Source organism: Zalophus californianus, chromosome 1 (genome assembly GCF_009762305.2).
Source record: "Zalophus californianus isolate mZalCal1 chromosome 1, mZalCal1.pri.v2, whole genome shotgun sequence".
Lineage (NCBI taxonomy): Eukaryota > Metazoa > Chordata > Mammalia > Carnivora > Otariidae > Zalophus > Zalophus californianus.
Window position 1 is genome coordinate 2,791,444 of NC_045595.1, and position 12,043 is coordinate 2,803,486.

At 62.9% G+C, this 12,043-nt stretch overlaps 1 protein-coding gene across 1 annotated transcript; it reads right to left on the reverse strand.

Annotated features, from left to right (window-relative positions):
- Nucleotides 1-1,792: 1,792 nt before the first annotated feature.
- On the reverse strand, nucleotides 1,793-8,961 carry MATK (megakaryocyte-associated tyrosine kinase). Its single transcript, XM_027585206.1, has 13 exons — nucleotides 8,760-8,961; nucleotides 7,377-7,436; nucleotides 6,900-7,013; nucleotides 6,681-6,796; nucleotides 6,366-6,585; nucleotides 5,769-5,862; nucleotides 4,413-4,478; nucleotides 3,544-3,643; nucleotides 3,369-3,453; nucleotides 3,208-3,281; nucleotides 2,873-3,068; nucleotides 2,366-2,452; nucleotides 1,793-2,271 (listed from the first exon to the last, which is right to left on the reverse strand). The coding sequence occupies exons 2-13, from the start codon at nucleotides 7,383-7,385 to the stop codon at nucleotides 2,032-2,034; spliced, it is 1,401 nt and encodes a 466-aa protein (XP_027441007.1). The 5' UTR covers nucleotides 7,386-7,436; nucleotides 8,760-8,961; the 3' UTR covers nucleotides 1,793-2,031.
- Between the last annotated feature and the right edge of the window lie 3,082 nt (nucleotides 8,962-12,043).

The window sequence follows — 12,043 nt, forward strand, 5'->3', positions numbered from 1 at the left end:
GAGGGGAGTCTGGGGGTGGGGGGGGGCAAGGGGAGGCCAAGAAAATGTCTGATGGATTTAGTGACACAGAGGACAGGAGGGAGGTCCAGGCCTGTGTATGGACCGGGGAGCAGGTGGGAGGCACCTGCCGGAATGTTGGCTTTGTAGGGAGGGGCCCGCTTGTGCAACCCCCTCCCCAGCGAAGGGGGGCGAGGCCCTGGAGGGGGGTCCAACTACGCGCACTAACGGCCTTGGATGAGGAACCAGCTGTGCTTCCTGCTGAGGGCCGGGAGGGGGGGGGTCAGGGGCTCAGCGCCCAGGGCTGGGGGGAGCCGGGCAAGGAGGCCCCAGCCACCCTGAGCCCAGGTGCTTCCCGAGGCTCCCTGGGACCCTCCAAGCCCAGCTGCCCTGTCTGTGAGGTGGGCTCGGGGCTCTGGGGCCGGGGTACGAGGCCTGCAATATGGGGCGGGGAGGTGGTGGTCTCTAAGTCCCTAATTGCTTCATTACTAAAGAGCTGCTCTGTTCTCAGGCCCCAATTAGCTAATTGGCCCCGGGTGGGTTAAGAGGCTGCAGGAGGGATCTGGGCGTTAGGCACAGAGGCTTTGGTGGCTTAGCGGATGCAGCTGATTCGGGTGCAGACGCTGTGTCAGCTTAGAGAACAGGATTAAGGGCGGGGTGGGGTGGGGCTACGTGTCCCCTCCAGCTGGATTAGGTGGGGGTCAGGCCACTCTCGGCCCGACGGGTCCCCCATCCTTCATTTCTCCCCCAGGAAGAATCCCGAAGCCCCTTCAGCTGCCGGTGGGGAAACTGAGACCAGAGGGTGGGCAGGGCTTCGGGGGCAGGGCACCACAGGAGGTCAGTGTGACCTTGGGAAAGCCCCCCCACCCCCCGCTGAGGCTGTGCTCAGGCGGGGGTGGGCCAGCCAAAGGGGGCGGGTGTGCTATGGTCTGGTGTCCCCTCCCCAGCCCCAGTTTGGGGGTTCCTGGGGAGAGGGCCACCCCCGCCTGGCCAGAGACCCCCTCCAGGCATCCTAGAAGCTGGCTGGCTGGAAACATCAGTTGAGAGGGGGCGACTGTCAGACACAGCAGTAACTGAGCACCAGCTGTGTGCGCTGAGCCCTTCGCTGGTGTGGGCCTTCAATCCCCAACCCCACCCCGAAAAGACGCCTGATTGTAGAGGAGGCTGCTGGAGCCCAGGTGGGGGGGGACCAACTCCCCAGTTCACCAGATGCACTAACGTTTAGCACTAATGTCCCTCCATCCTAGAAATGCTCTCAGTTCGGGCTGGTTGGTCACCACAGGTCAGGGCCACAAAGCTCAGAACTTGGGGGTGCGAGCCTGGGCCCCAGCCCGTGTGGGTGTGGACAAGAGAGGCAGGGCCAGCACTTCTCAGCCAGTCTCCGCCTGAGTCGCTGGGTCAGTCTGGTGGCTGGACTGGACCCTCCCCGGGCTCCCGCACATCCACCCTGAGGGGCAAGGCTGGGGCAGAGGGGGTGGCGGCGTGGAACTTGGGCCTCCGTGGCCACTGGCACCCTCCCGCGGTCCTCTGAGCCTGGGACCCCAAGGGTTGAATACGGCAGCCGTGGGGGTACCACAGCGGGAGCCATGGATGATAGTAAGTAGGTCCGTGGGGGTGGCTGTGATCCTGGGGGTTCTCCTCACTCCATCCCTGGGGACCCGTGTCCCCACGGCGGCTACAGGATCCCGGCTGGGTAGGCCCCTCAGCGGGCAGAGAACAGGCAGGTGGATCGCCCTGGGCTGAGCGATGGTGGCGGGGGCTCCCCTGGTGTTAAGCCCCTGGGGTGAGGGACGCCAAGGGTTGCAGAGAGACTCAGACACCCACCGTCCTTGGAACCAGGCTTTATGGAGGCGCTGACCCCTTGCCTCCCCGGTCTGTGGTGTCCACGGGCCGCCTGGAGTCCCCCATGAGGGCCTGCCCTGCTGCGAGCCAGATGGGCAGCTCACCGGCCGTGACCCTCCTCAGGCCTTGGCCCCTGCCCCACCCCGCGCCCTCCACGCTCTCCTCTGGGGCCCAAGGCCTCACTGGGCAGGGTCAGGGCTCCTGGCTTCGGGGCAAGGGAGAACTGTCCGCGTCCTGGCCCCCCACCGGGGCCGAGGCGCCTGCGCTGCGCAGCTCCCGGGCCAGCTTCTCTGCCAGTTTTCGGAAGGGCGGCCGGCGGGCAGGCTCAGCCTCCCAGCAGCCGCCCATGAGGGCATGGATGGGGGCCGGGCAGCCTTCGGGGGGCTCCATGCGGTACCCTTTCTCCACGGCCTCGGACACCTCCTTCAGCGACTGTGGGCAGAGTGCACACCGGCATGGCTGGGGTCAGGGCCACAGTCGCCAGATCCGCAGGGGGCCCAGTGCCTCCCCCCAACACTCCACTCACCATCTTGGGGTACGGAGCCCGGCCGTATGAGAACACCTCCCACAGAAGCACTCCGAAACTCCAGACATCCGACTTGCTGGAGAACTTCTGTGGGGCCCAGGATCAGGGTGAGGAGGGGCCCCGAAGGACTTCTGCGCCAGCCCCTGCTTCCTCCAGGAAGTCCCCCCGGGCTGACCTTCACTCTCTGGTCTCCTCCCAACAGACTGCTCCCTCTGAGCCTTCCCCAGCCGAGTGGGACTCAGACCCAGTGCAGGGAGGGGGCCTTGTTATTCTTGGCCCCGGCGCAGAGCCCGTCTGCTTCAGAAATGGGGAAATGGGGGCCCAGAGAGGGTCACACAAGGGAGAGGCCAGACACGGGCTAAAAAGGAGCGACCGTGGGCCAAGCACTCACTGGGGTGGCAGAGCCATTCCCTTGAAAGAGGTCCCGAGAGAATAAGAGATGTGCCCAGGGTCACAGAGCAGGCGGAACCGGGGCTTCAAGGGTCCCAGGGGCGGAGGGGGGCTCACCCCATGTTTGAGAGCCTCAGGCGCCGTCCATTTGACTGGCAGCCGGCTTGAGTCCAGCCCCTTCCGCTCGGCTTTGGCCAGGCCGAAGTCACTGACCTTGGCCACCAGGTCCTCGGAAATGAGGATATTGCGGGCGGCAAGGTCTCGATGCACCAGCTTCTTGCTCTCCAGGTACTCCATGCCCTCGGCGACGTGCCTGGGGAGGGGGCAGGGCCCGAGGTGGGGGTGGCTGCAAGGGTGCAAACTCCCAAGGCCGGGCTTCTCCTGCTCCATGCCTCAGTGCCCCCCTGACCTTGGAAGGCCCCCCGCCCCACCCCCTCGGGAGCCCCACTCACAAGGAAAACTGCAGGAGCTGGGGGGTGCTCACGAGGGCCCGGCCTCGTGTGCGCAGAAAGTTCACCAGGTTGCCCTGTGGGGGAGGGAGATGGACCTGGGGGGCTCGAGGCTGCTCAGCAGCCCCCCCAGGCCCCGATGGCACCTCAGGCCCCACCCCCACCTTGCTCACGTGCTCCATGACGATGTAGAGCCCCTGGTGTAGGATGACGCCCAGCAGACGCACCAGGTTCTTATGCTGCATCTTCCTGGGGGGCCAGCAGGTGGGCCGTGAAGGCACGGCTGGGTCCCCGACCCCGGGATGCCCTCCTCACCCCCCACCCTGCCCCCGGACTCACGTCATCACCGCCGTCTCATCCAGGAAGGCCTGGGCTGTCACATCGCACTTGATGTTCTTCACAGCCACCTTCTGTCCCAGGTACTCACCCTGCAAGACCGCTGCGGGGGGGAAACGGGTATGGGGACAAACAGTTGGGAATACCCACCTACCCCGACCCCCACATGCCCCAACACTGCTGTGGGGCCCCAGGCCTGGAAAACCCCTCACCCCTACAAGCTGATCAAAGAGAAGCATTGAACCCAGGTCGGCAAACCTCAGCTCGGGGGCCAGACCCAATCCTGTCAGAGGCCACCCCGCTTTTGCAAGGCCCTTAAGTTCAGGGACACGTGGGTGGCTCAGTCAGTTAAGGCCCCTAGGTTCTGAGCGGTTTTTACCTTTTTAAATGTTTGGGGAAAAAAAATCAAAAGAAGAATACTACTTTGCAATAAACGAAAATTACATGGTGCTCCAGTTTCAGTGTCTACAAATAAAGTTTTATTGGCACACGGCCCCGCCCATTCATTTACCTGTGTCTGCGGCTGCTTTCCTGCTACAAAGGCAGAGCCGAACACTGACTCAGACTGTCTGGCCTGAAAAGCCTAAAATAGGTGCACTCAGGCCCGTTACAGAGAAGGTAGGCCAACCCCTGACCTAAGCAAGCCCCAGAGCCTTCCAAGTAACAAATTCCAGGAGTGGCATTCCGAGCACAGGGCCTGGAGGTGTGAAGGCATCAAGCACGATCACCGATCACCGAGGGCCTGCCTGAGCTGACGTCAGCCCCCCTCACAGAGCAGGTGCTAACATGGGTGTGAATTAACTCGCCCCTCATGACTCCTAAGCCCGAACACGCCCCCCTTCCTTCAGCCTCTTACCCAGGCCTCCACTCACCTCCAAACTCACCCTCTCCAATCCGTGCACCCAGCGTCAAATGTTGCAGGTTCAGTAACCAGCCAGCTGTGGGGTAGGGACCGGGTCAGAGGGGAACGGGCTCCACCTGGCAAGAGGCCAGGTGGTGTCCCCCACAGCGCCCCGGCCAGGGGCACACATGCAGCTGCTCCCAGCAATGGTCAAGGGCTTGTCCGAGACACCCCACTCCTGGGCCTGCTTATCAAGTGCTGGAAAGCAACAGAGCCTGTGTACCCCGGGATGACCTGAGGAAAGGGGCTTACGGGGTGGGGGATGGACCCCAGCATGGCTTCCCGGGAATGCCCCATCGGGTCCAGGGGGTGGCGCTGGCAAACCCTTTAGGGCTGCCCTTCTCTCTTCTACCTGGAGACTGTCCCTCCAAATACCCCAGGGACTCTTCCCTTTATAGACCTTTACCTCTGGCCACCCAGGACACACAGCAAAAAAATACAACAGACATGGAGACTGGTAAAGCTTCTGGAATCTTCTGGCAGAGGTTCCCGAATCTTCCAGAATCTCCCAGCGTTCTAAGTGGTCATCTGGGGTCCAGCCTCCCTGACTCCTTGTCTCAAACATGGGACTCCATGAGACTCCATGTCTCAAACTCCTTCCCCTTCCTGCCCAAAGCCCCCCCCCCCACCAAATTACGAGCCCTTAATTTTGATCAAGCACGGGGACACCAGCCTCCCCTGGGGGCCATCCCTGAGACGTCCAGATTTCCCTGGGAGAGACAGACACGATCATCAGGTTCAGGAGGAGTGGCCGTGGGAGGGGGCATTTGCTCGGGGCCTTGAGCATCGGGGATTTCATTACTCAGGGCCTGGAGGGGCACTTCCGGTGGAGGGAACAGAATGCACAATAGCATAGAGGCGAGAGGAAAGCAAGGAGGCAAGTAAGGAGCATGGAGGAAGGGTCTTGTGGATGAACTAAGAAAGATGGCTCAGCCATCTTCCCTTACAATCAAGGGAAGGTTCTAGAAGGCAGGAGAGTGATGTGGGTGAATTTTCTTGATAGAAAGTCACCTCTGGGGACGCTGAGGTAGGGGTTCGGCGGAAGGGGAATGCTCCCCAGAGAGGAGGCGGTCTGGTGGGAGGGTCTGAGGCTGGGCTGGGGCTCGGGCTTGGGCCTCTGGCCCAGGCCGTAGGGTGGATGATGGGGACCCGGAAGCAGAGCAGGTGTGGGAATTCGCTCCCCGTGGGCCGTTGGGCGTCCGTGGGCACCTCTGCCCCACCCGAGCGCTGCTCCAGGTCTTCAGCTCGCAGTGCCGGCCACAGCAAGCCATGCTCAAGTGATGCGGCTTTGGCCACCGGCCCCATGAGGAGGGGCGGGGGCCCCTACCTTTGGCCAGCTCCTCTTCTGCCGACTTGGTGCCCTGCTTCCTCTTGGGTTTCACTAGCTTTGTGCAGATGGCCCCCTTGTCCTTGCTGTAGTGCTGCAGGGTGCGGGCGGAGCAGAGGCAGCCGTGAGCCCCTCCGGGGGTGCAGGGAACCCCTGCCTTCTGTGCCCTCCCCAGGGCGGCTCTCCGAAGGGGGTGGGCAGGAGCTGGGGAGAAGGGGGGCTTTGCTTCCCACCCGAGGAGTTGGGCTGGTTTCCATGGGAACGGAAAGGATGCAGGCTAGGAAACAGGAGGATCCTGGGGAAGGTGGGGCGGTGGTCTCTGGATCAGTGTCAACGTGGAGGTTCCTAGGGGTCCCCAGAGGAGCCACCCCAGTCCCTCCCTAGAGGGGGGCCCAGAGGACTCAGACCAGCTGTGGGGCCGGTGGTCCACGGAGACGAGCCCCTCCTTCCCACACCAGGACTGTGCGTGCAGCAGTGGGTGTCCCGGGCCCACCCGGTTGCCAGAATGGGGGGGGGGGGGGCGCCGGGCTGGGGTCCCTCCACCTCCACGGTGCAGACCGTGCGGCTCTGGGGCGCTAGGCCCGGCGGCGGCCGCACCTCCACCATGTCCATGAGGTTGCAGAAGCTCACGGCCTCGTCGATGGTCAGGCGGCCGCCGCGGTGCAGCACGCGGTAGTGGATGACGTCCCGGCCGAAGCTGACGCACAGCACGTAGTCGCCGGGGTGCCGCGCCGACTCGCGCACCAGGAACAGCCCGTCCTCGGGCGGCTGCAGCTGCTGCACGGCCTCCTGGCCCGAGATCTTCCCGTGGAACCACCTGCGGCCGGCGGAAGGGCACGCTGGGCCGGGCGGGCCGGGCCCTCCTGCCGCCCAGCCCCGGGGGTGGGGGTGGGGGGGCGTCCCCAGACTCACGGCATGAGGCTGAGCTTGGGGTCCGCCGACAGCGCCTCTCGCTCGCGCAGCGCCCCGGCCGCCAGCAGACCCTCCTGCCCGCTGGCGTGGTGCTTGGCACGGTACCAGCTCTTACTCTACCGGGGAGGGAGCCGGCGGTGGGTGTGGGGCGGCGGGGTCCGGGCTCCCGGCAGAGACACCCCTCCCCAAGCGCGCCCAGGCCCCGCGGCCGCCACTCACCTCACAGGCCTCCAGGATGGTGACCACGTCGCCCTTGTGGAAGGCCAGCTCTCCCGGCTTGGGGCGCGTGTGCTCACACTTGGTGATGCACTGGGTGCCTGGGGCCCAGCGCCTCTGAGGCCGGGAGGAGGGATGGGGGGAGGGCCAAAGGGGCACGAGGGGGAGGCCCAGGGAGAGAGAGAAATGGAAATTGGGCAAAAGACAGCAAGGCAGAGACAGAAGAGAAATCAAGAGGGAGCAGCCTGGGCAGAAGTTATCAGGCACAAACCCAGGGGCCCAAAGCAGAAGGTCAGGAAGAAAAGGTGACAGAAATGTAGCATCAGGTGATAGTGAAAGAGTGTGCAGCACTGGCTGAAGGGGGCCGGAGTCACAGGTCCAGCCCCCCACCCCCACCCCGGACTCGGGGCTGAGGTCCCGCGGGTGTGGACTGGGTGGGGGACGGCCCAGGACACAGGCACCCGGGTTGGGGGTACTCACCGTTGGCATCCTGGCTGAGATGAACGTGGGGTGCCAGGCACGGAGGAAGCGAGGGCTCACCTGGGGGCGGGCAGAGACCAGCTGGAGATTGGAGGCAGGCTGGGGCGCCGGCCATTACTAACTAACCACTTCCTGCCCAGGCCAGGTCGGGGCAAGTACGGGAGGGCATCCCCATGGGGGGTTCCAGGTGGTGGCTCCCCAAGCCCCTCTGGGGAGGTGGTCTTTACCCACAGGAGTTCCTTATCAGAGTTGCTGCCATGGAACATCAGCGAGGAGACCAGAGTCTAGCCCCGCCATTGTCCCGGAAGGGCAACAGATGCACAAGGTGGGCACAGAGCAAGTGCCCATAGGGTGGGGAGGGGTGAAGTGCCTGGCTCAGGCTCTCCAGCAGCCCCACAGTGGGTGGGAAACATGGTGCCACCTAACTGAGCTTGGTTCCTCTTTTCTGGTAAGTGGGCAGGGGCAGGGCAAGGAAACAGAGGATGATTCAAGGTCATTCCCAAGTATCTCTGAACCTAGGGTGGGGCTGGGAGGGGGTGGGGGGAGCGGGCATGCAGCCCTGCTGGGCTTCTCTGGCCACCAACTGAGCCTCTCTGATGCCCCCCAATTCCAATGCCAACCTAGGATAGACATGCAGTCTCTTACTGCTGCTGGGGAAGGGGCTTTTCCACCCCTTTTCTCCTCCTTGGACCCCACAGCAGGTGGCTGGGCAGTGGGGATGGTTGGAGGGATGAGCCTCTGCCCCTCCAGTATTGCCCCCCATAAATCCCCAGCCCCATGTGTACTCACACGCATACTGACCCATGTACACACGAGCACACACAGAAACACATGGGGCTTGGACACAGGTGGACACAGGTACCCAAAGGCACGCGGGCGCGCAAGCAAAAGCACATTCACCTAGAGACAGGTGTGTGCACTTCTACACATGGGTGCACACGGACAGACTCTCAGACGTCCAGAAATGTGTGTACCTGTCCCCCCCCAACACACACACAGACCCACACTTGAACACCTGGGCGCCAGACGCTGGGCGCCAGACACTGGGCCACCAGGGCACGCAGAGCTACACGCAGGGCCGCGCACACGCATCTCGGCCACACGCGAACATCACTCCACGTGGACGCGCGGATACACACACCCGGGAGCTTGCAGACGCGCACACTCGCACCCAGAAAAATACCCCCACCCTGCGCCCGATCGCCTCTAACCACCCGCTACCCCAGCCGCGTACCCGCCGCGCACGCCGGACGCGCACACTCGCGCTCACACCGGCCCCTCCGCCGCACGCCCGGGACTCCCCCGGAGGCCTCGGGGTTCCCCCCCACACCCCGCCACTGCCCCGCGGTCTCTCCCCTCACCCCCCCCCGCCACCGCGCTCACCTGCTCAGGGGGCGCCCCCGGGCCGCGCCCCGCGCCCACACCCAGGAGGGCCCCCGCGCGCTGGCTGCGCACCCCGAGGCAGCCCCGGCTGCACAACTTGGAACAAGTTGCTCCGTTTCCTCATTTTGGGGTGGAGGGGAGGAGGGCTGGGGGAGCGGGGGAGCGGGAGGCGCCGCGGCCCGGGAGGCCCCCGCAGGTCCTAGCGCCGGCCGCACTGCGGTCGGCTCCGCGCGCCGCCGCCGCCGCCGCCGCCGGCCCCTCCCCGCCCCGCCCCTGAGGCCCCCGGCACCTCCCGCAGCGCCCGGGCGGGGGCCGGGGTGCTCGCCTGCTCCACGCCACTCCCTGGCACGGTGCCGCGGGGCGCACCCCGCCCACCCGGGGAACCGGAGGCCTTGGAGCTCGGAGCGGGTGCCGCGCACGGGGCGGGGGAGTTGTGGGGGGGGGGGGGATAGGGAGAGTGAGCCGCCCGTTTGGGGAGATAAGCAAGCCGCAGAGCCCAGACTGTGCAATGGACACTTCGGACTGCGATTCCAACGCCCTCTTCACTCACCTCCTCTGCCGAGAGGGTTGTTGGCGTCTGGCGCAAAGCAAGTGCTCAAAAATGTCATTGGTCATCAGTATTGTTAGGATCCTCAGCAACATTAGGGGGATATTGGGGCCCCCTATGGAACCGGAGGCCTCCTGGTGGAGCCTGCCTGGGGTCAACCCAGCTGGGCCAGGGATTCCTCCTCCGCAGAGCCGGCAGCGCGGGCTTCACCCTCAGACACCGGTTTGATGAGCGTTTGCTGAGCGCCGCGCTGGGCCCGGGCCCGGGCCCGGGCCCGGGGCCCAGCAATCGCTCTGCTTCTAGGGCCTGAGTCTGTTGGACAAGGATGGTGCTCATCAGAGGAGGGTGATGGGCCAGGATGCCCAGGGAGCCTGAGTCCTGTTTTAATCTTCTGTCAGCCCAAAAGGCTAAGTGTCTACGCTCCAAGGCATCATGTGATTTCTCAGAATAGAGGCCCAGTTACAGAATTGTAAAAACATCCCAATTATGGAATATTCTAGAACAAAAACTAGGAAATTGTATGTATCAAGGTTCTAGAATCAACAGTTGTCGAAAACCACCACCACCACCACGTGACTCAACACAACTGGCCCCATCCTTTCGTGTTATACAGGAGAGAATCAGCACATGGGGAAAGTTCCAGAAGGGGACCCTCCAAACAGCCCCAGGGTTGTCCCCAGCGAGGGCAGTGGGTGGGAGGAGAGGGAGGGAGAGGACGCTTTCCTTCAAGGTGGTGTAATTCACTGGAAGTGGTAATGTTGGCAGGGAGGATGCCCCGCTAAGGATATTCCTGCTAAGCGGGGCTCCCCAGGCTCCCCGGGCTCGGCTGTGGGAGAGTCCTGGGGTGCGGCCACACCTCCCAGCCTCAGGCACTGCTGTGGACCCAGGGCTGGGGACCCTGCAGCCAGCATTCAGTTGGGTCACGGGGCCACCATATATGGCAAACCATCATCACTTGCCTGAAATAGAAACATCAAAATAGCCACAGGAAACCCAGTAACGCCAGTAGCTTCAGACCAGAGACTGCAGCCAGAGGTCCCACGATGGAGGCTTGCCTGCTCTCTGCTCAGCAAGGACAGGAGCCTGTGTGTAAGACCTTAAGAGGCTCGCGCACCCCAGGGAGCCTTTCTCCTTGATACAGTCAGGGCGGTGGGGAGAGCGTTGAAAGGGGCTGGCTTGCTCCCCCTGTGAATCAATACTTAGTGTCTGAGGAATACCTACGTCTTCCCCAGGACCCGAGGGGTCCTTGTCCTACACTCTGGAAGGCCCTACCCCAAACAGAGGGATCAGAGAGGAACCACAGGAGCGGAGATTGGAGAAGGACAGACTTCAGGTGGATAGTGCCAGGTTCCCAAATCTCCAAGGGCTAACCTGGGGTGCAACCCCCGCCCCCCCCCCCCCCCCGCCGCATATGGGCTTGGGGCACTGAGCTGTCTCAGTCTCCCGGACTCTAGGGAGATAGGTTTGAGTCCATGGTTTATTTGGGTCAGAGCTACAGAAGGAGTGAACTGCCCACTCCTGAAAGCATTCAAGAATTGGCCACTTTGAATCTCAAAGACTAGATGGGTCTTGCAGTCCCCAGAAGTGGCAACCCCAGTTTCTCCTCCTCCTGCCAGGAGCAGGGGGGACTAGCCCCTTCCTTCTACCAGCCTGAAGCCAGCTGGTAGCCACACCGTCAGACTGGACTCCAGAACGACCCAGCCCTGGGCTCCTCACCCTCCAGATTTCTGTCCTGTTGACTTGATTCCAGAAATCCTCTGACACCCCAGGCCACCCGCCTTGTGCAGGCTGGTAACAGGAGCCCCTCCCTGGTTCCCCAGCTGCCTCCAGTTTTTCTCCTTGCTGCCATTCACCTTCCACTGCGTGGCTAAGGATGAAAATGTGACTGTGGCCCTCCCCGGCACGAAATCCTTCCATACCACCCTGCTGCCTAAAACGCTCAGTCCGGCCACCCGAGCTCTTCCCGTTCGGCCCCCAGCAGGCTTCCCTAGCCTCATCTCCTTCTGCTCCCACAAAGCACCCAGTGGTCTGGCAACTCTGAACGGCAGGAGCTTGCATCCTTTGGACTGGCTGCCCTTCTGCCCGGAATGCCCTTCTGCCTTGTCCGTCCGGCATCATTTTTGTGAAGCCTTCCCGGATGCCCCCATCCTTCTCGGAGCCAGGCCCTGCTTCTGTGTCCTGCAAAGATTCCTCGCTGCAGGCACCAGCTCTTACCTCACTGTGTGATGGCTGTGCACCTGGCCTTGGTGACCCAGCCCATCAGCCTGCCTGCGAAGGAGGCCAGTCCCAATGATGTGGGAAGCAAAGGCAGAAGAAAAATTACTAAATTTCCTTCCTACCTACAGCCCCTTGACAAGTCCTTGAAACAGGCAGAGTGACCTTCCTCTAGGGACCCAGCTGCCTCGATGTTGATACTTTGCTAAGGGCAAAAGGCAGTCTTGGCCCGACCCGCAGGATCCTGTAAGCCTACTCTAACATATAAAAATTCCTTTGGAAACTTCCTTTATCTCTACCCCCCAAGATACATGTTGGCAATCATCCCCCAGGCATACCCACCAACCCACCGAGGCACTTCACATACATCTGAAGGGTCTCATGACTGAGGGTCTACTAAACAGTAATAAATGACCCTTCCCAACAATAGCTACCCCCTCAGGATCCTGGAAGCCTTGTTTCCAAAACACCTGGGAGGCTTACACTACCCCAACCCCCTCCCAACCTGGAAGTACGTAATGGG

Coding starts and splice junctions, on each gene's coding strand:
- MATK (XM_027585206.1), bottom strand. Junction 3,454..3,543: donor GATGAGACGGCGGTGATGAC/GTGAGTCCGGGG, acceptor CTGGCCCCCCAG/GAAGATGCAGCATAAGAACC. Junction 3,282..3,368: donor TCATGGAGCACGTGAGCAAG/GTGGGGGTGGGG, acceptor CCTCCCCCACAG/GGCAACCTGGTGAACTTTCT.